The sequence below is a fragment of the Beta vulgaris genome, chromosome 6 (genome assembly GCF_026745355.1).
Source record: "Beta vulgaris subsp. vulgaris cultivar EL10 chromosome 6, EL10.2, whole genome shotgun sequence".
Taxonomy (NCBI): domain Eukaryota; kingdom Viridiplantae; phylum Streptophyta; class Magnoliopsida; order Caryophyllales; family Amaranthaceae; genus Beta; species Beta vulgaris.
Genome location: NC_079207.1, coordinates 56,464,052 through 56,490,005, shown reverse-complemented (window position 1 = coordinate 56,490,005; position 25,954 = coordinate 56,464,052). Strand labels below are relative to the sequence as shown.

At 35.5% G+C, this 25,954-nt stretch overlaps 1 protein-coding gene across 2 annotated transcripts; it reads right to left on the bottom strand.

Moving 5' to 3' along the window:
* Positions 1-815: 815 nt before the first annotated feature.
* On the bottom strand, positions 816-22,515 carry LOC104897233 (uncharacterized). 2 transcript variants are annotated; one of them, XM_010684069.4, is made up of 8 exons: positions 22,162-22,515; positions 21,793-21,860; positions 17,270-20,668; positions 16,544-17,158; positions 15,740-16,421; positions 15,408-15,447; positions 15,047-15,175; positions 816-998 (listed from the first exon to the last, which is right to left on the bottom strand). In XM_010684069.4, exons 1-8 carry the CDS (start codon positions 22,313-22,315, stop codon positions 992-994), a joined length of 5,094 nt encoding a protein of 1,697 aa, XP_010682371.2. In that variant the 5' UTR covers positions 22,316-22,515; the 3' UTR covers positions 816-991. The 2 variants fall into 2 exon arrangements, with proteins under 2 accessions (XP_010682371.2, XP_010682369.2); XM_010684067.4 differs by having other exon boundaries at positions 15,719-16,421; positions 22,162-22,514.
* Positions 22,516-25,954: the final 3,439 nt, after the last annotated feature.

Below are 25,954 nucleotides of genomic sequence, written 5' to 3'. Positions count from 1 at the left end.
CAGTTTCTTTTCACTAGAGATAGAAAGAGAAACCCTAGATCTATTCCCTAAACCGGCACCTATACCATCAAAAGCAAGAGGATTTTCACTCTTATGTTCTAGCCAACGTTGGTGTTCAACTGGTGCTCGTGGACTGATTAGAGGAGCAACACTTGAGGCTCTTGGATCTTCAAAGCTTGCATACAACAGGAAAATCACGCTACAAAGGTTTAATTCTTGGTCCCTATTGAATGATTCATGTGTTTGATTATGTCTGCGATCCTATGATAGATGTTAGAAAATTATTTCCTGAAATTCCGCTATGTGCATTATAAATTCCTACACATCGAACTCCTTACATCGTTCTCTTTCTCGTTTTTCTTCGTTCCTCTTTAGCTTTTCCCTTCCCTTGACCATCTTTGTTAAACCATATGGAGCATTGGGGGAAAACCCCTAAAATTCTCAGCGTAGCAGTTGGTGCACTCAAGGTCCGATAGAAGGGGAGTCTTGGGTCGTGCGCCAAGATGGAAGTTTTTCAAGCAGCAACTTTGACGAAAATTGTAAATTTTGGGCGCGGTTAAGGTATTTGTTTATTGCGATGGTGTTTTGTTTTCTTTGTGTTTGTCTTGCTGGGAGGATCTGGTTTTTCTATGACAAGGAATGATCTAGGAAATCAAATCAAAAGTAAAGTACATCTTGACAGGTGAACCTATAGATTGTAACACCTCGACCTCTAATCATCATTATTTGGTTGATTAAAGTGTCATTAACAGCGGATCTAGACGGTCGGTGTGATACTGTCGTACTTTACAATTGGAAAGCAAAAGGCAAACATAAATTCATAAACTTAAACATATTATAACTTAAGTATTATAGTCATCCATTGATAAAAACTTAAGTCGAAAATTTAGCAACTGATATAGTTTGACATAAACTTAACTATAATTAAAAGTGTTTTAGGAAAGCATAAAACTAAACAACTCCTCACAGCTACGCGATCCCATTATCATCATCAATACCTAAAACAAAAAAACAAAAAGTCATGATCGAGGCTCAGTAACATGCTACTCTAATATCATAAAATATTTCAATTCATTTTATTAGCAAATAGGGAGGAGAGAAACTGTAAAACCATTTCATAAGCAATCATAAATTTCATCATTATTTTTTCATATTACTTAATCATATTGGTAAGTTGGCAAGTATAACGGAAGGGATGTCTCCCCAATTTTATTTTCGTAAACAGAAGACTACCACCCGAGGACACCCCCCCCCCACACAAAAGGTGGTATATAATGACCCAAAACATAACACGAAACCACCCAAGGACATATGCCCCATAAACAGAAGGTGGTAAACTCGCCAGAAGGTACATGCACATGACCCGACATAACATAATCTTGCCAAGAACCGTTCTTCCACTTAACTTTATTATGTTTCGTTTCTTTTACGTACCGTAATCATATTACATATCCTTAATCATAATCATATTTAAATAACATCAAAGTCATTTCATCAAATTCGTCATAACATCGAAAATCATCATATCCCACAATTCATATAACAACAACATAGTGCGAAATATCATAAAACATAATTAGTGGGTGTAATATTCCTCCATTTAATCTAATAAAAATTGGTAGCGTAGCTAAGTTTTCTTGAGAGAGCCGGGGAGGCTTGTAATATTCCTCCATTTAATCTAATAAAAATTGAAATAACGGGATTCATTACTAACTAGGTGGCATTTTAGAAAATGATTTTATATTTATTCTTTTCTCCTTTAATAAGGTTCTAATAAATAGGCTAAGCTAATATTCTTCCGTTAGGCCATCATAGTACTTATAATAATCATAGTTCTAACTTATATTTTATATTTTTTAAAAATAAAAGTTACATTGAGGTGATAATAATGATAATTAATCTTGTCTTATAATTCGTGCTTTGATAAACTGTAAGTACATGTTACTAAATAAATTCATTTTAACTGCACTGATATTACAACAACATTATATTTCTAATCTCTAATATGTTTACAAGACTAGACTAGTGAGTGACATTTACTATTATTATCAAATTACTCATTTATTTCATGTATCACTAAACTTGATAATTACTCATTTATTTCATGTATCACTAAACTTGATTATTATTATCATTAATCTAATGACCACTAATATATGATGATAGTTGTTAATGAACTTATGAACTAAATAAAAAGTCATTTTTACAAACTAAAGTGTTCTTAAAGTTAGTTACAAAAATTCAGATTACAAGAACCAATAGTTGATTAATTTAGCATAACATTCTTAACCTAATCCTTAATATAATATTAACCCAACTAGTTAAAGGTTTAAAGTAAACTAAGTGGTTTAATTAAAACCAACAAATCAATCCACTTAATACCAACTACTCCTATATGCACGCGATGCGTGCGAAAACAAACAAAAGGTCAATTGGGTAATAATATATATGAAAAATTATTCATAAAGTTCATCGTATATTTTTCTTCTAGTTTTTGAAAGTCACTAAATCAATGATGATGTAAATGCTTTGTTAATTGAGGATATAATGATGAAAAATGGTGAATTTGTATTTTATTACTTAAGGTATAAAAGGAATTACCATTTTTGGTGTCCCTTTCCTCTTCTCTTATATAATAGAGATAAATTGAAACAACACAATTTAGCTAGGTAATTTAACTAGATAAATCAATTTTTAGGCCCAACTATTTAAAATTGCAAACTACATCTAAGAAGGCCTAATAAACTAAATCAGGTTAGTTATACAAAATTAACCCAACCATTAGTTATGTAGCTTAACTAAGCAAATCAGATATTAAACCCAATCAAATTCATGCAATAATTAAATTAAATTGGTTTAACTAATGAAAATCAGTTTTTAGTTAGTCTCCATTAGCCCAACAATTAGCTAAGCAACTTTTTCTAACATTATGTAAATCTGATTTAAGCCCAACTGTTTTTAGTAACAAAATCAAAAATAGTTTAACTACTTGAATCAGATTTTAGGCCCAAAGTTAGGCTAACTGACAATGACGAATTTGGGCTTCCACTTTCAAAATAAGAATATGAAATAAGAGGTAAGTATAACTTTGCTACTTGAGCAGGGAAGAAACAGGGGAGCGAGACGGAGCTCCGACGAGCAGCAGCGTCCGACTGGAGTGCAGGCGGTAGCGTGTGAAGCCAGTGGCGGCGTTCGTCGGTCTCCGGTGCGCAGCGGTGAGGCACATCAGCGAACAAGAACAGGGCCGAGCAGACGAAACAAAGGAGAGAGAGGAGCGCTGGTGGTGCTACGGTGAAGGAATGGCGAGGGTTTTTGGTGTTCGGAGGGTCGCGGTGCACCGGAGGTGATGCACACAGTGGTGGTGCTGGGGTGGTGTCGCAAGAGGAGAAGTTTTTTTTGTCATTTTCTTGTTGTGAAAAGATTTTCATAAACCTAATTCCATGGGTTATTATATAAAGGGAGGTGGAAGAATGGTGAGTGGTGGTTTTGTTCATAGGAGAGCTAGTGTAGGGGACAAAGAGGAGAGAGGGAAAAAAATAGGGGCGTTGGCCCGGTGGGGTGTTGGGGATTGCCGTGGGACGGTGGGAAGGGCGGGTTTCCTCCTTTTTCTTTATCTTGCTTTAATTTCTTTGTTGATGTTATTACCAAAATTCTTATTACACTAATTCATTTATAGTTATTGTTAGTCTAATTTGTTAACCTATTTATACTCCCTCCGTCCCATAATATAAGTCCCCTTTCCTTATAAGATGTCTCAAAATATAAGTCTTATTTCTATTTTCAATCAATAATTATGCCCAAAATATCCTCATGAAAATAATATAATTCCCAAAATGTGCTCATAATTTCAGCTTTCAATGCACCATCATTAATGACAAAATGGAATCTTTTACCCCATTGAACTACTCTACACATTAAACCATACAACATTAATGTTCAGTTTTTATTTTTTATTAAAAAGAAAAACACAATGCAAGTGTTTTCCAATAAAAATGATTATTTTTATTCAAATAAAAGAAGATTCCACTTTACCTTAATTCCCGCGTAAAAACAGAATCAGGACTTATATTATGGGACGGAGGGAGTAGTAATTTTGTAAATTCTGATTTCTTTTAGCCACAAAATTCATAATATGTTTATTTAGCTTATAGTTATTATTTCAAATTTTAACTTAATTAAACGACTTTATAATATTCGAATATTACATAGGTAGTTGTGTGTTGGCCTTACAAAGGTGTTTATCTATATAAAGATCTTTGTCCTCAAATAATTTGATCTACTTCTTGGGTTTACAGGTTTCGATCTTCGGATCATGTTGTTGGGTGATGAGTTAAAAAACACCTCACATCACCCCTATGTTCATGTGATGACTATAGGAATCATCACATTTCAAAAATACATCTTGTTGACCGCTTTCCAATTTGATTTAGGACAAGTTTCGACCTCCACAAATATTGAGTTTTTGCTCCTTAAGGGGAAACTCATGATGCCCTCTTTGCAGGGTACGAAGTCATGAAAGAAAGTGACTTCCTTGGTAGTTCCATCTTCATAATCCCAGGAAGATTTCTCATATCAAAGGCATTGGGATTTAGCGTTTTGTGAACCTTTGGTTTTACAAGAACAAAGTTGAAAATCTAGCGTTAAGATCATTTTAGTTTAATATATCAACAGTTCCCATCACATGTCAATAGTTCTTTACTTGCAAGACGCAAAGGTCAATTCCACCAACAAGCGTCGACGGGAAGTTTCCTATGTGATTTCCATAATATATTCCGAACTGGTAAGGTCACAAGATGGTTTGTAACTTTTGGTTGGTTTTAGAAATGGGTTGTAAGAGGCTAAGAACTAGTCAAGTTCATTTTAGTATTTGTTTAATTTTCGTTTATTGTTTGGGTGTACTATATGTAAATTGTATTTTCGTTTTCAATTAATGTAAATTTCGTCGATGTCAGAAGAAAAATATTTTTCAAATCCATACTCAACCCTTAGATGGCGAAGGGAGTAATGTTTAAAAAATCTGTAGAGTCGTATGCTAACTAACACAACCAATACAAAAAAAATACTCGCTCGTCCCTTTAATCTTAACACATTATGCACCAAAAAAGTAGATAAAGTGGATCATTAGTTTTATTATAATATTGATAAAGCTGATAGGATTGAAGATAGTAGGTATCTTATATCATGGATAAATGTTATAAGTCCTTTAATTAGGGATGTGTACATATAAGCGGTTATTGTTTTATTATAGTTTCATCATTTTTAATAAAGGCGTGGGTTAAAGTGATAGAGTAAGAAATAAAAGAAAAATAGTAGGTTCATACCTAAAATGAAAATATATAGTGTCCTATCCAGGGCTTAATGAAGAGAGATAAAGTAAGAGAGAGAAAGACTAGAAAAAAACTCGCAACACCGAAGCTCACTAGAAACCCTAGCTTAAAAAAATCCCCAAATCTATCCTTCCCAAATTCAATCATCAAAAGTTAATTATTACAAGAAATCTATGTAATTATCTTTAATTATGGCTTTCTGGTTACCCAATTTCTTAGGTAATCTTTCCTTTCCCTTGTGCCATTTATGACGTAGGCCGGTAGCTCTAATTGAGCGGGTAGCTATTTAGCAAGAATTTGTCAAGGCTATGAGCCTAAATTTGGAGTAGTAATTCCTTCTTTCATCATTAAGCCAATTAATTCTCCTTCCATTTAGATTAGGTGGCTTCAATTTATGAGTTTCAAGTACAAATTTTGAGTGAGGGTTAGGGTTTTGCTGTTGGGAGATGTGATAGTTCATTTAATTTCCCAATTGAGTGAGAGTGTTATTAAAGGTTATTATGTTTTGTCATCATTTTTCTGTTGGGCGTGGTGTTTGTTGCGAGCTATAAGATGTTATTGCTTGCTGAAGTGGGATGTTTGTTCATTATTATAATATTCACAATTAACGCGAATAGAAAGCTCTCTTGTAGAAGCCGAAGAATTTGCTTCTTAAACCTGATTTGGCTATATTTTTGCCCAATAAAAGGCAACCATTGCAGGTATATTTTCATTCAAAAATCTCTCTTCATTTCTTGTTGTTTCTCACAAAATTTAATACTTCTGCAAAAAATAGTTACAAGTTCTTGTTAGTACTGGTGTTTGTTGTCATTATGGCAAACCCTAAATCATCCAAAGATGCAATCTTGGAACGTAATGATGTTGCTGATGGTTCTTCAACCATTTCTCCTCAATGGTACTGAGTATCCCTCTCTTGTCTCTATGCATGATCCTTTAAATACTATTTAGTCATGATCCCCCTGGTTCCTCCTCCTTTCCTAAATATGTTGTTTTAGATGAACTACCTCAAGTTTAGAAAGATATTGAGGAGTTATACAAATCCCATATAATTGGTAAAATGATTGGTCATCCTGTTGATATGAGAACTATAATATTCAGAATTAGGGTTGCCTGAAGTTTTGCAAAGGTGATGCTGAGTATCTAGATATGGGAAATAATTGGGTGTTAATTCATTTTGCTAATGGTGACCTCTTTTTAGTTTAGTCTGATAGCCATTGGCATGTCCACGGTGAGCTGTTTGTTACATATATTTGGAGGGCTCACTTTGACCCTTTTGTTAAAGAAATTAGGTGCGTGGATATATGCGTTAAGATCCCTAGGTTCTTTGTTGAGTCGCTAAACTTTGAATCTGTAGCAAATTTGCTAGCTGCTAATAATGTGAGCTATTTGATTAAGTTAGACACCATGTCTTTGTTGAGACATAAAATAAGGTTTTCTTGTGCCTGTGTAAGAGTAAATATTACTGCTTCTTTGCTTAAGTATGCTGAAATCAAACGTGTTAGTGGTGTTGAATATGGGTATGTATCTGATATGAAGACTTTTCATTTAGATATTTTTGTGGATGTGATGATCACACTATTGATTATTGTTCTTTGTTTTACCCTCCTAAGACAGTAAGAAAAAGTGTTGCTGAAAAATCCTAAGAAAAAATGATTAGCTGAGTTCGTTGAAAGTGCTAATAGGCAAGAAATTTCTTCCACCACAGCTGAGCAAGAAAATGTGGTGGAGGCTAGGTCTAGGCATATAACTAAACCTCATTTTGCCCCCTCTTTTACTGCTAATGCAGGTGCTTATAAGAAAAAAATTCTTGCTAAGGTTTTTGCTGGTGATTATAGTGTCCCTGTTGCTAAGGGCGTTGTTATCAATGAGCCTCTAGTTGTTGTGCATCCTAATTAGATAGCTTCTATTTCTTTGCCTAATGTTGGTAATAAGAAAACGGTTTTTTGCCTAATGTTGGTAATAAGAAAACGGTTTTTTCACCAGGTACCCTTGAGATTTCTTAATATTCACCTGGTACCCTTGCGTTTTTCAAAATTACCAGGAGAAAAATCATCAGAATACCCGTAATGATTAACGTCCGTCAACTCCGTTAGTCAGTAAGGCTAAATCAACGAAATCAACGAAATTAACTCCTAACTAACCTAATTAATACTAATTAATACTAATTAATCCTAATTAACTCTAATTAAACCTAGTTAATACTTTTAAATCCTAACTAACCTATCTCTCTCCCTAACCCCACCACCTAACCCCACCTCACCCTAATGTCCTAACCACCCCCTCCCCTTCCCCTCCCCCACCCACCACCCCCTCCCTCCCCCACCCCACCCCCTCCTACCACCCTTGCCCCTCCCCGCTGCAGCGCCTTCGAAACATTCACCACAAAGAGACGAACAAGGTTCCCGTTGTAGGAGGGGGAGTAGGAGGGTTAGGGGTTAGGGGTTAGGATTAGGCTAGGGTTACTTAAGTTTTTTAGGGTTATATTTAATAGAAAGTTGACGGTAGGGTCATATTAGGTATTTAGGGTAGGGTGAATTTTGGAAAACGCGAGGGTACCACGTGAATATTAAGAAAACTTAGGGGTACCTGGTGAAAAATCCGTAAAGAAAAAGGTATTTTGTTTTATGAGCCTGTTATTGATGTTGCGATGAATTTGATCATGGTGTTGTGCTTCCATCTTTTTCTCCTGCTTCTAAGTGTGCTCCCCCCACAGTTGGTTGTGCACCCACCAGTGCCCCACTGTGAGGGTGCGCTACTGCCCCTCCCTTCTCCTGAAGTACATGATGATATTTTATAACATGTTCCTTTAAGGGTGGTGTATCCCAAGGACTTATTTGCTACTGCATATCTCCCAGCTGCTCATGTTAATGTGGGTGATGATGAAAATTTGTTTGCTAACAAACTAGAACATTTTGATGTGGATGATGATACTTATGAGATAGATAATCATTTTGATGATCATATGATTGGTGAATACTTATCCTAGCCTGAAAATTTATTTCATTCCATCAAATTTGAGACTTCTATTGTCAAGCAAATAGAGGAAATGGGGGTTGAACGGGCAATTCTAAATAAGCAATTCTCTACATCAATTTCAGCAAAGAGGAGAAAAAGTATGATAGAAGCAAATTCATCATCTTCTGAGCTGAAGAGGAGTAAGTAGATCTGTCTTCTATTCCACCTGCTAGACGTTTTATGTTAGTAAGTTTTGGAATATTAGGGGTTTGAGGAAACCTTTAGCTAGGGAGGAAATTTAATTTAATTTTTTTTTGCAAATCTAATAAGTGAGCATTATGATGCTCTGTGAGACCAAAGTGCCAATTCTTCCATCTGAGGGATGTGTTAGGAATTGTAGGTTTATCACTTTGATTTCCTCCTCTCGACAGGTTTACTAGGTGGAATGTGGATTTTGTGAAAGGATGATGCTTGTAATCCATTGAAGTTAACTGTTATAAGTAAATCCTCTCGTTTTTGGCTTGTAATATTGAACTTTTAACGAATACTTGCAGCTTTGTAATTATTTTTGTCTATGCCTATGTCCATCCTAATTCTATTCACAAGTATATTTTTGGAAAGATCTTATTGCATATATCAAAATGCATAGTAGTCCATTCATTACTAATAGTGATTTTAATGAATTAATTTCTCATTTGGATAAAATGAAAGGTGTTGGATTTCGTTTTTCTAAATCACTTTTTATAAATCATTTTTATTCATCCATTGAGTGCATTGAAGCCATTGAGTGCGTGGAATTTCCATTTGATGGGCAACCATTCACTTGTAGAAATAAAAGAAATGGTCCAAATTATATTTTAGAAAGACTAGATAAGTGATTAGTTAGTGTTGATTGGTTAAGTTTGTTCCCAAATGCAAAAATTCATCATCATCCATTTTCGTCTTTAGATCATTGCCCACTTCCATTAGATATTAAGATTTCTAATAGTTGAAAAGCCCTACCATTTAGATTTGATAAATTATGGACTACTCGATAGAATTTTAATATCCTTATAAAGAAAACATGATGCCATAAATTTCAAGGATCAAATATGTAATGCTTAACAAGAAAATGTAAACTTCTTAATAAAAAAGCATTGGTCGATAACTAAGTTTGGCAATATTTTTAGACAACTAAAGAATGTTGAAGCTAAACTTGTAAATATCCAAGCTAGGTTGATCAATCAAAGCGATTGTCCGCGATTAATTATTGTGCAAAATCAAATGCTTGCCAAATAACTTAAACTACTTGCGCAAAGTCTTATAAAAGACTGTCTCACGTTAACACTAACGTGAGACGAGTCTGTTTTTCCTCCAATTCGTAGCCTCAGCCTTTATTTATGGTTTTATGGTTGATAATTGTGATTCTAGCTATTAGTTACTGTTTTCTTATAAATATTTATGATATTTGGGTATTTAGTTACTATTGTTTTTTACACAGAAAAAGCACAAAACTCAGATTATCTCCTACAATTTCACCACCTTGAATCTCTCCAATGGCGAAAATGTTGAAGAAATTTCAACACTTCTCAAACACAACAACTGGAAATTTTAATGAGTTCTTCAAACATCACTGAAAAGCTAAACCCATATATTATTCAATATGTTCCTCATCATAATCAGTATTTTGATCCAACTAAACTTCTGGGTTTCTTCAACTGGTCACATTCTCAATTGGATATTCATCAATATTTGTTTTCTTTCTCAATTTTGGTTGTTCTTCTTTGATATAGTGATCAATGTTTGTAAGAAAAAGACGGTTTCTTGGTTGAAGCTACTAATGTACTTTTGTGTGTTAAAGATGGTGATTTTTGCCCTAGTTTGATTTGTTGCAATTCTTTGTTGTCTGACTTATTGAAGAAGAGCATGATGGGTTTGTTTTGGAGGGTTTATGATAGAATTAATGCATTAGTTTTTTTGAGAAAGACATAATTATTTATGCGTGATATTGAAGTTATGGCCAATAAAATGCATTGTAATTTGATTTTTATGATATAACTAATATACTTCAGCGCTTAACTAATATATACTTCAGCATTTAACTAATATACTCCAGCGATTAACTAATATACTCCAGCGGTTAACTAATATACTCCAACGACTAACTAATATACTCCAACGACTAACTAATATAATTCAACCCTTAACTAATTCATCCAGAATCAATTTAAGGCTAGCATAACTAATATGTGCAAGCGTTTAACTAATTCTACTGCTGGTTTGATGTGCGCGCGTGATGTCAGCATGATATCAGTGGTCTAACGTGAGACCGTCTTTCCAAAAACAGACTCAACTACTTGAATTCCAAGACTCATATTGGAAAGTAAAAGCAAAGTCTAACTTCGAATTTGGATTGTAATTTTGATTATAATTGAGATTTATCTTTATTGGATTCTATTATTTCTTAAGATGATACTCCCTCCACTTTTATTTATTTGCTACATTCTTGTTTATACAAGAATTTAGGAGATGCCCCTTTCATTCTTTTTGGTGTACTTTTTAACCCCTTTAGCATTAAATAAGGTGGGAAAAGAAAAAAAAATAGTATTTTTTGGTGGAAGAAGAGGAAAAACAAATATAATACTATTACTTTTTGGTGGGCCAGGTCTTCTAATAAGGAAAGTTGAAACAATGTAGCAAATAAAAAAAGCATTCCTTTTCGGAAAATGTAGCAAATAAATAAAAGCGGAGAGAGTAGTTTTTATGGAAGAAGTTAAATCTACTCTATTTTTTTTTATCTAGCACCTGATAAAGCGTCAAGCCCAAATAGTTTTACCCCTTTTTATTAGAAATACTGGACTTTAGTATGCAATTCGGTTTATAGAGTTGCTAAAGTCTTTTTTCATTTTGAAAAATTGTTAAAGGAAGTAAATCATACTTTTATCACTTTGATTCGTAAAACCGAAACCCTTCAAATTCAAATCATTTCCATCCTATTAGTTTGTGTTCTACTATATATAAAATTATTTCTTAAATTATGGCAAATAGAATAAAAGAAGTATTAGGTAGGATTATCCACCCATTACAAGGAACTTTTGTTCCTCAAAGATAGATTCAAGATAATATCCTTCTAACTTATGAAGTTTTTCAATCTTTTAAGAATAGAAAAGGTAGAGAAGGTTGGTTAGCTGTAAAACAAGATATGAAGAAAGCTTATGATCGATTATAATGAAATTTCATTTTTACATGTTTTAAAACGTTGGGATTTTGTGAAAAGTGGATTATGGGGTTAAAACAAGGTATCACAACAATTACTTTTCTATTTTAGTTAATGATATATTTGGAGATATGTTTTTCCCTTCTAGAGATATTCTATATGCAGAAGTTCTAACTCACCCACTTCACCAAATTAGTAGGTCGAGATTCAAATTTATAGGCGTGACTCTAGGTCATTCTAGAGTTAAGATTTCATTCTTAACATTTACAGATGATACTATTTTTTCAAAAGCTAATTTAGATATTTGTCACTATTAAGAATATTCTTGACAAATACTGTTAAATTATCTAACAACCTTTCAACTTTTATAAATCTGTCTTTCAATGTACTCAAAACACTCCTTCTGATTTGATGAGTCTTTTTTGCTAATATTTTTCAAGTGGATAAGAGGCTTTCTCCCTTGGTTAATATTTGGGATGTCCTAATATCAATGGTAAGGTGAATAGTTTTACATTTGGTGACATACAACAAAAGTTTCTTCTCAACTCACAAAGTGGAGAGCTAACTATTAATCACAAGCAAGTCGTACAATTTTGATCCAATCTAATTTGGCAACCAAAGCTAACTATAAAATGCAAAGTTTTACTTTATCTCCTACTATTCATGCATTTCTTGATAAGTGTTATAGGAATTTTCTTTGGAATAAGGATCCAAGTTCTAAAGCCCCAAATATAATAAGTTGGGACAACGTTTGCAAACCTAAACAATTTGGAGGTTTTGGTTTAAGAAATGCTAGAATTGATAATATTGCTCATTGTTAGTTCACAGGATAAGCTTTGGGTTAAGTTGATGAAGAAAAAATATTTGAAAAAGGCTGATATTCTCGCATATAAAACTAAAGTTAACATGTCTTGGCAATAGCGTAAACTTATGTCGTCTCGTATTCCTTTTTAAAAAGGGTTAAAATGGGCTATTGGTGATGGGAAAGATGTTTATTTTTGGTATGATAATTGGGCCTATTTATTCCCTATTAGTAAAATTTGTCCGGTTGTACCTAGGTCGGAGTTTATGCGAGATAGTCATTTTATTTCAAAGGATGCGCAGTGGAAGTCTGATCTTTTAGCTCAATTTATTTCCACTAATATTGTTAACTCTATTTTGAAAATTTTTATTCCATCAAATATGTTATTGGACAAGATTTTTTGGAGCCTCTCTTCTATCGGGAGTATTCGGTTAAATCTGGAGTTGTTTACTTCAAGGGTATGGTTTAGACCCCCTTCCTTGGATTTGGTCTCTTTCTATTTCTCCTAAAATCAAGTTCTTTCTGTGTAAGATCTATCAGAATGGTCTCCCCATTAAGAATAGACTTAAAATGAGTCATATTTTTCTTCCGAGAGTATATTTTTTGCAATGACCATTCTGAAGATGATCATTATTTGTTTGTTGATTGTCCATTTACTATAGATGTTTTTGATAATATGAAGTCTTCTGTCTTCTTCTCCCCTCTGCCTATTGTAGAAGATGAGATCTTTTACAGAGTATTTTGCTATGCTTAAACATCAAATGAGAGTTTAAAGTATTAATTTTTATACTATTATTTGGTGGTTCATTTGATAAGCTAGAAATAATATTACGTTCCGTCAGGAGGCTTTTTCCACCGCTAAACTGGGGCCTATAATTATAGCTTATATGGGGAATATTGATTGTTTCAAAAAATCTTGTTTGTCTCCTTCGGAAGACAAAGCTTCGACTCAGATGAGTCACTCAAATCAGAAGAATGTTGCTTGGATTCCTCCGACAAATTTTTTTAAACTTAATTTTGATGGTTTCAAGTAGCAACATGGCCGTACTGCTTATGGTTTGTCATTAGTAATGAGGATGGTAAGATTATACTTTGTGGAGCTAACACGATTGCTTCTAATAACTCTATCCTTGTTGTGAGGCCTACGGCCCTTGGAGAAGGGATTAGAGGGGCCCTTTCATTGGGTATCACTAATCTAATGGCTGAAGGTGAAAATTTATCGATTATCCAGGCACTTAAAAGGTTTGGAAAATTCCGCAATCTATTAATGTTCTTGTTCTTAATGTAGGTAGGATTGGCAATCGATCGAGTTGGATCAAGATCAGGTTGGGTTGGCGAGTTAATGGGTTGAAAACCCCTTGACCCAACCCGACCTATTAACTTAAACGAGTTGAGATTTACAACCCAACCCAACCTTATAATAAACGGATCAACCTTCACGTCAACCCGTTTATTTTTTCCGTATTTTTTCCAGAAAAAAAAATAGAACAAAGAGTATTTTACAAAGCAACAGTAGGCAACAACTCAACATTAAACCATTACATAACCATGTGCTAGATATTGTTCAAAATCAAAAAAAAAAAAAAAAATCAACCCAACTATTGTTCAAAAGCAACACCATTACAACTTCATAATCAATTGTCACATTAACTGTAATGAGTTGGGATTTTTACTTTTTCAACTTTCTATATGGACAAGCCCAACTTTTTTAGCTGTGAAATGAGTTAGGGTTTTTAGATTGTTTCCATGTAAATGGGTTAAACGAGTTAAAATCAGGTCGAAATTTTCAACCTAACTCCACCCATTTAATTAAACAGGTTGGGTCAGGTCGACCCATTTAATTAGACGGGTTGACAATTTCAACCCAACCCATTATTAATGGGTTGGGTTTGGGTCGGGTTGGCGAGTTGGGTAATATTTTGCCAGCTCTAAATGCATGTGAGGATCTTAAGAAGTTTGTCGTTCAAGTTTGGGCATGTTTTTAGAGAAGGGAATCATACAACAAACTGGATGACTAATCGTGGTCATTCTACGTTAAACATTTCCTATTGGTTTGACTCTCTTGATATTACTTTTTTCATTATCATCCGTAAGAATACTTTAAGATGGCCCTTCAGTTAGAACCCTCCCTAATTTTCTCTTTCCTTTTTCTTTAAAAAATATATCTAAAATGAAAAAGTGATATTTAATATGGGATGACCGTAAATGAAAAGTGTTACGATTAATACGACAAGGATGGAGGAATAATATAGTTTGTCATATTGGTCAAACACAAAAAATTAAAGTTACTATCTAATTCTAAGTTGTGGTCTTGTGGAGTACAACAAACAGTTTCTTTTTCTTTTAGGAGACAACAAACATATGTTTATTTAGCCCTAATCATTCAATATGGTTATGAATTATGAAGCATTATTACTATTCCCTTTACTTAATGAGTCACTTACTGGTTGTTTCTTATTTCATTTTGAAGTTAGAGAACACTAGTTTTAATTCTTCAATTTTAGTATAATACCATAGTACCTTTGCTATAAAATTCAAACATAGAAGTATGTGATACTCTCCTCTTTATAAGCTACAGCAAAACTCTAAGAACTAAACTTCAACGGTACATACAACACCATTGAGCAAAAGGCAACAGGAGGGTGATTGTGACAAAATTGTAAGAGGAAGAAAACACTCCCCTTCATATATGATGAGATAATCCGGTGCCAAAATAGCTCGTTACGCCAAAAAACACAAAGAACGAGCAAAGTCAGTAAGGCTTACATGTTTGCTTGACTATCAGGAACAAACTCAGGATCCTGACTCTCATCCTGTGACTGTGAAGCCACCAACTTGGCCTTTTTGTATCTACTTGAGCTACGTAGGATCCATTTCAGCTTCAAGTCAGATGCGCTGCACAAAAGAGATGACAGTGATCAGTTAAGAATTGCAGAAGCCACCCCAAGGTTCCACACTTCTACAACATAAATTATTATTACTAGTGCATAAGCCTGAACACGTCTGCAGATTCATTCTTGATGTGCAGCAGCTTATTCTTTGTAGCAGAATTAGGCAAGTATGAATATTGTAGCAATACAATGGAGATGATTAATATACAAAATTGATGTGAAATCGCTACACTTACTTTGTTTTGCTCCTTCCATTACCATTACCATTTGAAGTATCTGGTAAAAGATCAATAATAATAGAGTTAGCAAGTTGGACCCAAATAGCTAAGCATAGAATGCTAAAAAATAAAATTAACTTGAAAAAATCTACAGAAAAATATAGTTGTACTAAATTTTAGAGGTTGAACAGCCGGATAAGGTGCATGCGCACAATAATAAATTTTCAGTAAATCAGCAGATGTACGAGCACTACAGAGACGACAAAAAAATCCAACTTCCAGATGAAAAATGAAGCACAAGATCTTGAGTGCACAACTAAACGCATTACCATGTTGGGATATCACCACACCTTGGCTTTCCCCTTCTGAGTAATCAGACGAAGATAGATCGTCTGGTGGAAGTGTGACGTTAGAGCTTCTGTGTTCATCATCGGAACTTGAACTAGATCCATCTTCGAAAATAGCCCCGGAAGAAGCAAACCCTTTCTTCTGTGCTGAGGCATTCACAGTTTCTCTCATGCTCAAACGAGAAGATTTTCTAGTGCCTGTGCTATTCTTTTCCAGCGTCTTTGATGTCCCCTTGGCCTTTTCCCGTTGATGGATCTTTCTGACTGCAATTGCACTGGAAACACCAGCTTTTCCAAAAGTGTTCGTATGATCATCTAGAGGACCTAGTGTGTCCATTACTTTAGATATCATTGAATGTTTTGCACGAGTCATAGATTCGTCGTTCTTTTGATAGTTGATGGGTTTCTGAAGCTCAGAATTTTTTGGGCTTCCTATATTCTTCTTTGATCCTACCAAGTTTTGTCTATTAGATGAAGTTTCTACAGATAAAACTCTCTCAAGTTTCTTTGCACCCTGCTTACTTGGCCGTGGCTTTTCTGGACTGCTCAAATCTACTAAACCAGAAGGCACTTTTAGGGCAGGCATCTCACTCAATCCATCTTGGTCCCCTTCATGCTGTATCACTTTCACGTTTTTGGCATCATCAGTCTCGCGTTTTGTCAAGAGATCATCAGTTTGTTCCATCTACCAAAAGAAAAACAAAGGGTGAAAGATCCTGTCTCCATATACATAGTAATGACTTTCAGCTACCTGACCTTATAAAACTATCCAGAAAACTAGCTTCATAGTTTACTTATATTACTTACCATTTTAGCTGTATCCATTTCCATCGTTGTTTCATTCAAATGCTGATTCACAGGTAAGCTGGAAAGGCCTTGTACAGGAACAGGCTGCTGATTCTTGGGTTTGTCACCTTGAATCACATTTACAGGTGCAGCCATTTCTGTAATTTCCTCGTATGGATGCTCTTTCACAAGAGACCCATCAGGGTCCATCACAGGAACAGCTCTCCTGTTTCGAGAACTCTTCTTTAGTTTTCCACTCATAGTTTCCACACTATCTTCAGATCTGATAATATCATCAGGCAGCGAAAGTTCTCCATGAACATGCCTCGTTTCACCTGATTTTTTATCATCATTTTGCCTTGTGCTAGACAAGTCTCCGTTTTCTTGACCAAGGCTCTTGGCTTTATCACCTTTTCTTTCTCCGATTTCCTTTTCTCTTTCAGCCGAATTCAACGACACATCTTGCGACAACAGAAGTTCCGGAACATTGTTCGGATGTGATGGTGATGTATCTTCGGTGTTTTTGCTATATTCTTGTTCATTGGCTTTTATTCTACTTTTCTTTGCAGTCTTCTCTGACTTTAAAGCAGCATCATTAGTATCGCACTCTATTAGAATATCATGCACCTGTTCCACCTGCCAAGAAACATACAAGGATAAAAGATTAAGTTTCCATGTAATTGCTGCTAGGTGTTAATCTTACTAATCATCCTAGGAACTAGTTTCTGGTAACCTGATTTTACTTACTGTTTTAGGCGCATACGTTTCCCTTGGTGCATCCTCTATATGCTTATTTACAGGTAAGCTGGAACTGTCCTGTGCAGAAACAGGCTGCTTCTTCTGGCTGCTCTTCTTGGGTTCCTCAATTCGAATCACAGTTACAGGGTCAGCCATTTCCCTCATTTCCTCATCTGGTTGCTCTTGCGCAGGACACCCAGGAGGGTCCAACTCAGGAACAGCTTTCCTGTTTCGAGACCTCTTCTTCATTTCCCCTCTAACAGTTTCCATACTTTCTTCAGGTCTGCTAACATGATCTCCTAATGAAGTTTCACCATGAATATGCCTTGTCTCATCTGTTATGTGATCATCAGTTAGCCCATTGCTAGACAAATCCTGGATTTCAGTACCAGAGCTTTTGGCTTTTCTAGTTTTGCTTTTCTTGGAAGTTTTCTCTGACATCAAAGAAGCAACATCCTCCTCAATTTCCTTTTCTCTGTCAACTAAGTGCAATGACTCATTTTGAGACAACAATGACTCTGGAGCATTGATTAGACGCAATGGTGGTTGTTCTTGCGCAGGTGACCCAGCAGGGTCCAACTCAGGAACAGCATTCTTGTTTCGAGACCTCTTCTTCATTTTACCACGAACATTTTCCACACTTTCTTCGGGTCTGCTAACATCATCTACTAGTGAAAGTTCACCATGAACATGCCTTGTCTCATCTACTTTTTGATCATCAGTTTGCCCTTTGCCAGACAACTTCTGGTTTTTAGTACCAGAGCTTTTGGCTTTACTAATTTTGCTTTTCTTAGAAGTTTTCTCTGACATCAAAGAAGTAACATCTTCCTCAATTTCCTTTTCTCTGCCAGCTAAGTACAATGACTCATTCTGAGACAACAATGGCTCTGCAGCATTTTTTAGAGCCAATGGTGGTTGGTCTTGCGCAGGTGACCCAAGAGGGTCCAACTCAGGAACAGCATTCTTGTTTCGAGAACTCTTCTTCGTTTTCCGACTAGCAGTTTCCACACTTTCTTCAGGTCTGCTAACATCGTCTACTAGTGAAAGTTCACCACGAATATGCCTTGTCTCATCTGCTTTTTGATCATCAGTTTGCCCTCTGCTAGACAAATCCTGATTATCAGCACCAGAGCTTTTGGCTTTACTAATTTTGCTTTTCTTAGAAGTTTTCTCTGACATCAAAGAAGCAACATCTTTCTCAATTTCCTCTTCTCTGTCAACTAAGTGCAATGACTCATTTTGAGACAACAATGAGTCTATAGCGTTGTTTAGAGGCAATGGTGGTTGCTCTTGCAAAGGTGACCCAGCAGGGTCCAACTCAGGAACATCATTATTGTTTCGAGACCTCTTCTTCATTGTCCCACTAACAGTTTCCACACTTTCTTCGGGTCTGCTAACATCGTTTACTAGTGAAAGTTCACCACGAATATGCCTCGTCTCATCTGCTTTTTTATCATCAGTTTGCTCTTTGCCAGACAAATTCTGGTTTTTGGTACCAGAGCTTTTGGCTTTACTAATTTTGGTTTTCATGGAAGTTTTCTCTGACATCAAAGAAGCAACATCCTCCTCAATTTCCTTTTTTCTGTCAGCTAAGTGCAATGACTCATTCTGAGACAATAATGGCTCTGGAGCATTTTTTAGAGCCAATGGTGGTTGGTCTTGCGCAGGTGACCCAGGAGGGTCCAACTCAGAAACAGAATTCTTTTTTCGAGACCTCTTCTTCATTTTCCCATGAACAGTTTCCACACTTTCTTCAGGTCTGCTAACATCGTCTACAAGTGAGAATTCACCACGAATATGCCTTGTCTCATCTGCTTTTTTATCATCAGTTTGCCCTTTGCCAGACAAATTCTGGTTTTTAGTACTAGAGGTTTTGGCTTTACTAATTTTGCTTTTCTTAGAAGTTTTCTCTGACATCAAAGAAGTAACATCTTCCTCGATTTCCTTTTCTCTGCCAACAAAGTGCAATGACTCATTCTGAGACAACAATTGCTCCGGAGCATTGTTTAGAGCCAATGGTGGTTGCTCTTGCACAGATGACCCAGGAGGGTCCAACTCACGAACAGCATTCTTGTTTCGAGACCTCTTCTTCATTTTACCACTAACAGTTTCTGCACTTTCTTCAGATCTGCTAACATCGTCTACTAGTGAATTTTCACCACGAATATGCCTTGTCTCATCTGCTTTTTGATCATCAGCTTTCCCTCTGCCAGACAAAATTTGGTTTTTAGTACCAGAGCTTTTGGCTTTACTAATTTTGCTTTTCTTAGACGTTTTCTCTGACATCAAAGAAACAACAGCTTCCTCAGGTTCCTTTTCTCTGTCAACTAAGTGCAATGACTCATTCTGATACAACAATGGCTCTGGAGCATTGTTCAGAAGCAATGGTGGTTGCTCTTGCACAGGTGACCCAGGAGGGTCCAACTCAGGAACAGCATTCTTGTTTCGTGACCTCTTCTTCATTTTCCCACTAATGGTTTCCACACTTTCTTCAGGTCTGCTAACATCGTCTACTAGTGATGGTTCACCACGAATATGCCCTGTCTCATCTGCTTTTTTATCATCAGTTTGCCCTCTGCTAGACAAATCCTGATTTTCAGCACCAGAGCTTTTGGCTTTACTAATTTTCCTTTTCTTTGAAGTTTTCTCTGACTTGAAAGAAGCAACATCTTCCTCAATTTCATTTTGTCTTTGAACTATGTTCAATGACTCATTCTGAGACAACAATGGCTCTGGAGCATTTTCTAGAGGCAATGGTGATGCATTTACAACAGTTGTCCTGCCTTTTCGTCCGCCTTCAGATGTTTTCCTTTTCTTAGCAGTGTTGTCTGACTTCAACAAAGGAATATCTTCCTTGATTTCCTTCAAAAAGTTCAATGGATCATGTTGAGACAACAGCTCTGGAACATTGTTCAGCTGTGACTGTGAGACGTCTTCTGTGGTTCTAGTACCTTTTTCTTCACTTTTGCAGCTGATCTTCTTATTATTAGGCCCTTTAGGTTTGCTAATCTCATTAGGCTGCATATTCATCTCATCAATATCAATCTCACCCACATGTTGTTTACAATTCAATTTCCTCTTCCTCTTCTTTTTACTCAAACTCAGATCTGGACTCACACGAGACTGTGGCGATTCTACGTGCTTGGATTCATAATGATGTTGGGGAGCTCGTTCTGTTTCTACCTGCTTGAATTCATCATGATGGGGAGATGGTACTGCTGGCTTGAATTCAATATGAAGCTGCCTAGATGGTTTTATGGGCTTGGATTCCGAATAGTTCTGGGACTTCAAAGAACGGACCAGTTCCCGGACATCAGCAAATACAAACCAGGTCCCTGCTACCCCATGAAAAGCAGTTTTGAGAAACATAGTGTCTGGAAGATGATAGTAACTCTCATTACATTTCACCTAGAAAAAGCAACAACAAAACCCAAGGATAAAGCCAAAATTTCCCCACGATGACTCCAATGAGATAAACAAGTGAGTGCATTTCTGCATAGAGTGTATTCATAGAAACATAGAAAGACCATCCCCTCCATATTTGTGTTTTCCTATACATATCAATCCTTTATACTTTATTACAATTGACACTATATTGCAGTACATTCTATCTTATTTTGTACTCCCTCTGTTTTTATTATCTTTCTCACTTGGACTCTTGAAACTATTCATACTTAGAGAGAATCTTCTCAATTTTTTCAATTTATAAGAAAAAATAGTCATGCGGAGTTGTGTTTGATGCTTCTCAAATAGTACTTTACTAATATGCAATCGTTATAATTTTTACTAATATATAATGAAAGATATTTAAGTTCAAAGATGTGCACCGGGAGACGCGCATAGGAAAGTGAGGAGGATAAAAAAAAACAGAGGGAGTACAAGGTAACTCATTCAATCCTTTAACAGAGAACTACCATCCTAGAGAAATGCCCTTACACAAATTTACGAACACCACGGAGAACATTTCATTTCAAAGAAAGATCAAACTGGTGCTCTTCTCTACATGCTACAATACATAAACATGTCGACAAGAAAATAACGGGAAACTTGTTCAATTAGCACCACCCTAAAATCTTCTACTTCCCACAAAATAGTGAACGTAGCTTAGCTAGCCCCTTTAAAGCTCCATCCTCTTCACCTTTGATTAAACTTATTTTGAGTTTTAAGTAAGTCCCAACAAGTTCAGAAATAAGGGCTACCCAAGTTAAGACCGATAGGTTCAAATAGCTCATCAAATTCAGTTGATCATAGCACAGCCTAAGTAAGTGAAACCATAGGACACTGCACTTGCTTTAGTAATTCCAACTAACACCAACTTCTTACTACATCAAACCAAACAACCACCAAATACAACGGACTTTGCTACAAATACATATAACAAAAACTGTGTTTCTATGTCGATTTTACATCATTTCTGGAACTGTATTTTGATTTTTTGATGATTAGGGGAATCATTCAGGTGTCAAAGTTCATAATATATTTTTGAAGTTAAAAGACAAGTCTATGAAGGATAAGGAAACAAAGTGAAGTACCAAGATAGCTTCAGTTGTGACCCTCCCAAATTCAGGAAAGTATTTCAAATGCTCCACACAAATGTCTCCTGAAAACAAGAAACAAATCATGGGAGAAGTAAGCAAACATAGCCCACTATTTCAAAAAATTTAAACAGTAGTACAAATATTTTAGAATTGTGGTAACACCAATCAAAAAATTTAGGTATAACAAAAATCAAACACTAAAATGCAAAAATATAGCAGAAATTTCTCAAGGGTTTATAGACCCACAAAATTTCAAAAATACCAGTTCATAAACAAGGTAAAAATTGCAATTTGGACAAGAATATAGATGTTCGATTGCATTATAACGCGAAAATTTAGACAAATTAATGCAAAAAAAATTACGTTTGAGAGAGGAGATAGAATAATTTGGAGATATGGGGATGGCTAAGTGAGTGTCAAGATTGGTATCAACGAAGATTGCTCTTTGTTCATCCGCTGCCATTTCTGGGTGTTTTTCTTCTTCTTCAACCTTTGAACTACTCTCTTGTTCCGCCATTGTTAGACCTTCAAGTTCAGTGTGAGAGAGAGAGTTTTAAGGGCGGCAGTAAAGAAAGAAGGCGAAATGAAATTGAGGTATTAATATGTTCATTGAGAAGAAAACGCTGTCGTATTCAGAACGTTGTTGTCTGCCTAAATGCGAAGTTCGCGGCTACCATAAATGTGCAAAACAGCAAAAGGGTTTCGTTTTGGAAATTGGAAGTCTCCTGTAGAAAGCCCAAAGTCCCCACAAGTACAAGCTAATTTAAGGTTTGTGTTGTGAGAAATATGGAGAGAGAAACTATATAAATATATATCATAGTGAAGCTATATAAATATATCAGAGAGTGTACAGTATTCATATTGATGTAAAACTGATTTCTTACATCGGTATTTATAAGCAAAAATTTTATTGTTTACAATTACAGATTCAACATTTTCTGCGCGAAAAGAAAATTTTTTCTAACATGCATTAAATGCATGTCAGGACATTCATCACACTTAAATAGTGGAATTTGTCATTCCACTGTTTCTCAATAGTTTGCTCATTATCATTTTTTCCAATTTTTAGTTTTTCTTTGAAGTAAAAAAAAATATGGAAATTCGAAAATTACTTTATATTAATTTATTGTGAACTTTTAAAATTGTCATGTTTTTGTGTAAGTATAATTAAAAGTTATCATATACTTGTGTTAGAATAAATTACGAAATGAAACAAGGATCACAAGATGAACAATCTTCTAGGCGTGGATCACTTTCCCAAAAGTAATATTCCGACCTTATTCGTAAAGCACGAGTATCACGGAATTCACCTTCGAGATACAAAGAAGAAAACAATAGTGGTCACGCTTACTATGAACACTATCAATTGAGAATGAATTTGTGAGAATTTGTGAAGATGGATGAATCTCTTCAATTGATCTTTAGAGTTTGTATGCAAAAGAGAAGAAGTAGTTTTCTCATTATCTTTCACCATATGAGAGGGCTCATATTTATATCTATGCTACACTATTTCAGAAAACTGAATCGCCACATTTGACAAATCGTCAAAACACACGCGAAATCACGCAAACCACAACGAAAAATAGACGCTTGTCGCGAGTCGCGACTGGGCTCCGTCGCGAGGTGCGACCTGGGTCGCGAGTCGCGACCAACGTTCTGCCCTTCTGCTTGTCAATCGTGATGCGTCGCGAGGTGCGACCAGGCTCGCGAGTCGCGAGCAACGGTCTGCCTCCCTGCCTATGAGTATGCGTGAGAATGTTGCGTGATGTAGAAGAAGATGCGAAACATAAGTGAGATTCTTGCACGCACATTGCTAGCCATACAAACATCTCTCATCATTCTATAAAGCATTGAATATCTCATATATCATTTGAGTAATAACACCATTACCAAATACTCAAACAACATATCATGAAACTAACTAACTTGATACTCTAAATCTCCAACAACTTGTATCATATGACTTTTACCATCATAAAACCAAACACTGGACGATGATTATGATGTAAGAACGGATCCTTAATTGTTTCAAGTTTAAATTTCTTAGTATGATAAAAAGAGTAATCAATATTAGACATCTCAATTTTACCGTCTAGGATTGCATCCGAATTGATTTTCGACAAGTTAAGATCGGTTGTCTATGTTTGGTCAAGGTATTTTATGTTCGGCTAATTTCACCATGCTTGAAAAAGCTCTGAAAAATAGTTAGGTTATCTATACTTCTATATTCTACTTGAGTGATTACTACAATTTTGTCAATTCATAAGACTCTGTTGCATGACACTCTCAAAACAGCAAGATAATGTTACATCATCCTTGCAAATGACATGGTGCAACATTCGATTCCATAAGTTTTCTCTCAAATTGGAAACATATATTACAACCATTGACATACCAATACAACCATTTCCTTTCACGGTCTCTAACACAACACAGTTTAAAACACAAGCCGAATGCGAATTGTGGTTTGCTCGACTTGTGTTCGTTTAAGTTTATTCGAGCTCGAGCTGAACTTGAAACATAACGAGCCGAACTTTGCCAAATGTTAAATGAGACGAGCTCAAACTGTTCACGAACAAGCTTGACTCTTTATCACCCCTAATATTTACATTTTGTTTTTCCTTTTTTGGTATTTGAGATTCATAGGTTCTTTCTTTTAGAGAAGAAACTATTAACTTATTATTTGTATATCTAGATTAATATATTTGGATACCCCGGTTGTTTTTGATACCTTTTAACAAAACTTAATTTTAGGTTGGTATATCCCCAAAAAATGTCCTATTCCCTAGTATATCTCCGCAAAAAACTCATATATATATATATATATATATATTAATATTATAAAATATATATATATATAATATAATATATATATATATATATATATATAAATATATTATATATATATATATATTTTATTTTTCAATCACTAGGGGGAAAAAAAGGAAGGGTTGCGCTGGAAGGGTTGCGTTTTCTTTAAAACGCGGCCCTTCTTGTATGAAGGATTGCGGTTTTTAGGCTAACCGCGTCCCTATTAGTGAAGGGCTGCAGTTAGCCGAAAACCGTAGCCCTATAAGTAATAAAGGGCTGCGGTTTTTTAAAAACGCAGCCCTTCAAGTAATAAAGGGCTGCGGTTTTATAAAAACGCAGCCCTTTATGGGCTTTTTTTTAAATTAACTTTAGTTTAAAAGGAATTGCGGGACTTTAAGGGTTTCTCACAAATTAAAACTCAATCTCACGCCTCCTTCGTTCTCCCTCTTCTCTCTCACCCTCCTCCCTTCTCTTTCACCCTCCCTTGTCCACTGCTGCAACACCATGCCGCCGGCACTACAGCCACACCTTCGTCGTCGTATATCAATCCCACAATGGCACAATATCAATACCACCAACGGCTAAATCAGAAATCAGAAATACATCCATCCCATCCAGTGGTTAAAGGTAAAAACTGAAAGTGAAACCTCCATTACCAATACTGCAATACAATCATCTCTTATCTCTCATCTTTCACCGGGCTATTAACCCATTTTGATTGAACCCAATAACAGCCCGGGTTTATTAAAATGGAGGCGACGTCGTCGACATCATCAACCTCAGTGGTTTCCGGTGACGGATCAACCGTAAATTCAAGTAGATTATCAACATCAACATCGACAACAGCAAGATCATCGATGATTGATTTATTACGATGTTGCGGATTATCAGGGATTAGGATTGATAAAGAGGACCTCCGCCGTCGTATATCGATCCCACAATATCTATGCCTGGCTGTGCGCCGTGCTATAAATTCTAAAGATATTCATTCAACGGATATTGATTCAACGGATCTTTTAGCTGCTAAAACTCAAGAAGTGCTGAAACTCAGATCTATAATTTCTTGATCTTTGTTTTGATTAATTTTCATGTAATTTCAGATCTATAATCATTTCTCTTTTGTATTTTCGATCGCTTTTTTTCATTTTCGTTCTTTTTTTTTTCATTTTCGTTTGTTTTTTCATTTTCATTCGCTTTTTTCATTTTCGTTTTTTTTTTTTTTTCATTTTCGTTCATTTTTCTTATGGTAAATTTCGACTGTTCTTGTTGATATGTAATTTTGTTTTTTTTATTTTCGTTCGTTCTTTTTTTTTTTGACAAGGGCTAATAAAGAGGAATAAGGCTA

Excerpts from the sequence above, each read along its gene's own strand:
- LOC104897233 (XM_010684067.4), bottom strand. The coding sequence starts at position 22,315 with ATGGCGGAACAAGAGAGTAGTTCAAAGGTTGAAGAAGAAGAAAAACAC. Across the intron at positions 20,669-21,792 it reads TCACAACTGAAGCTATCTTG|GTGAAATGTAATGAGAGTTA; the intron begins GTACTTCACTTT and ends TGCTTTTTCTAG. Across the intron at positions 15,448-15,718 it reads TGTGGTGATATCCCAACATG|ATACTTCAAATGGTAATGGT; the intron begins GTAATGCGTTTA and ends ATCTTTTACCAG.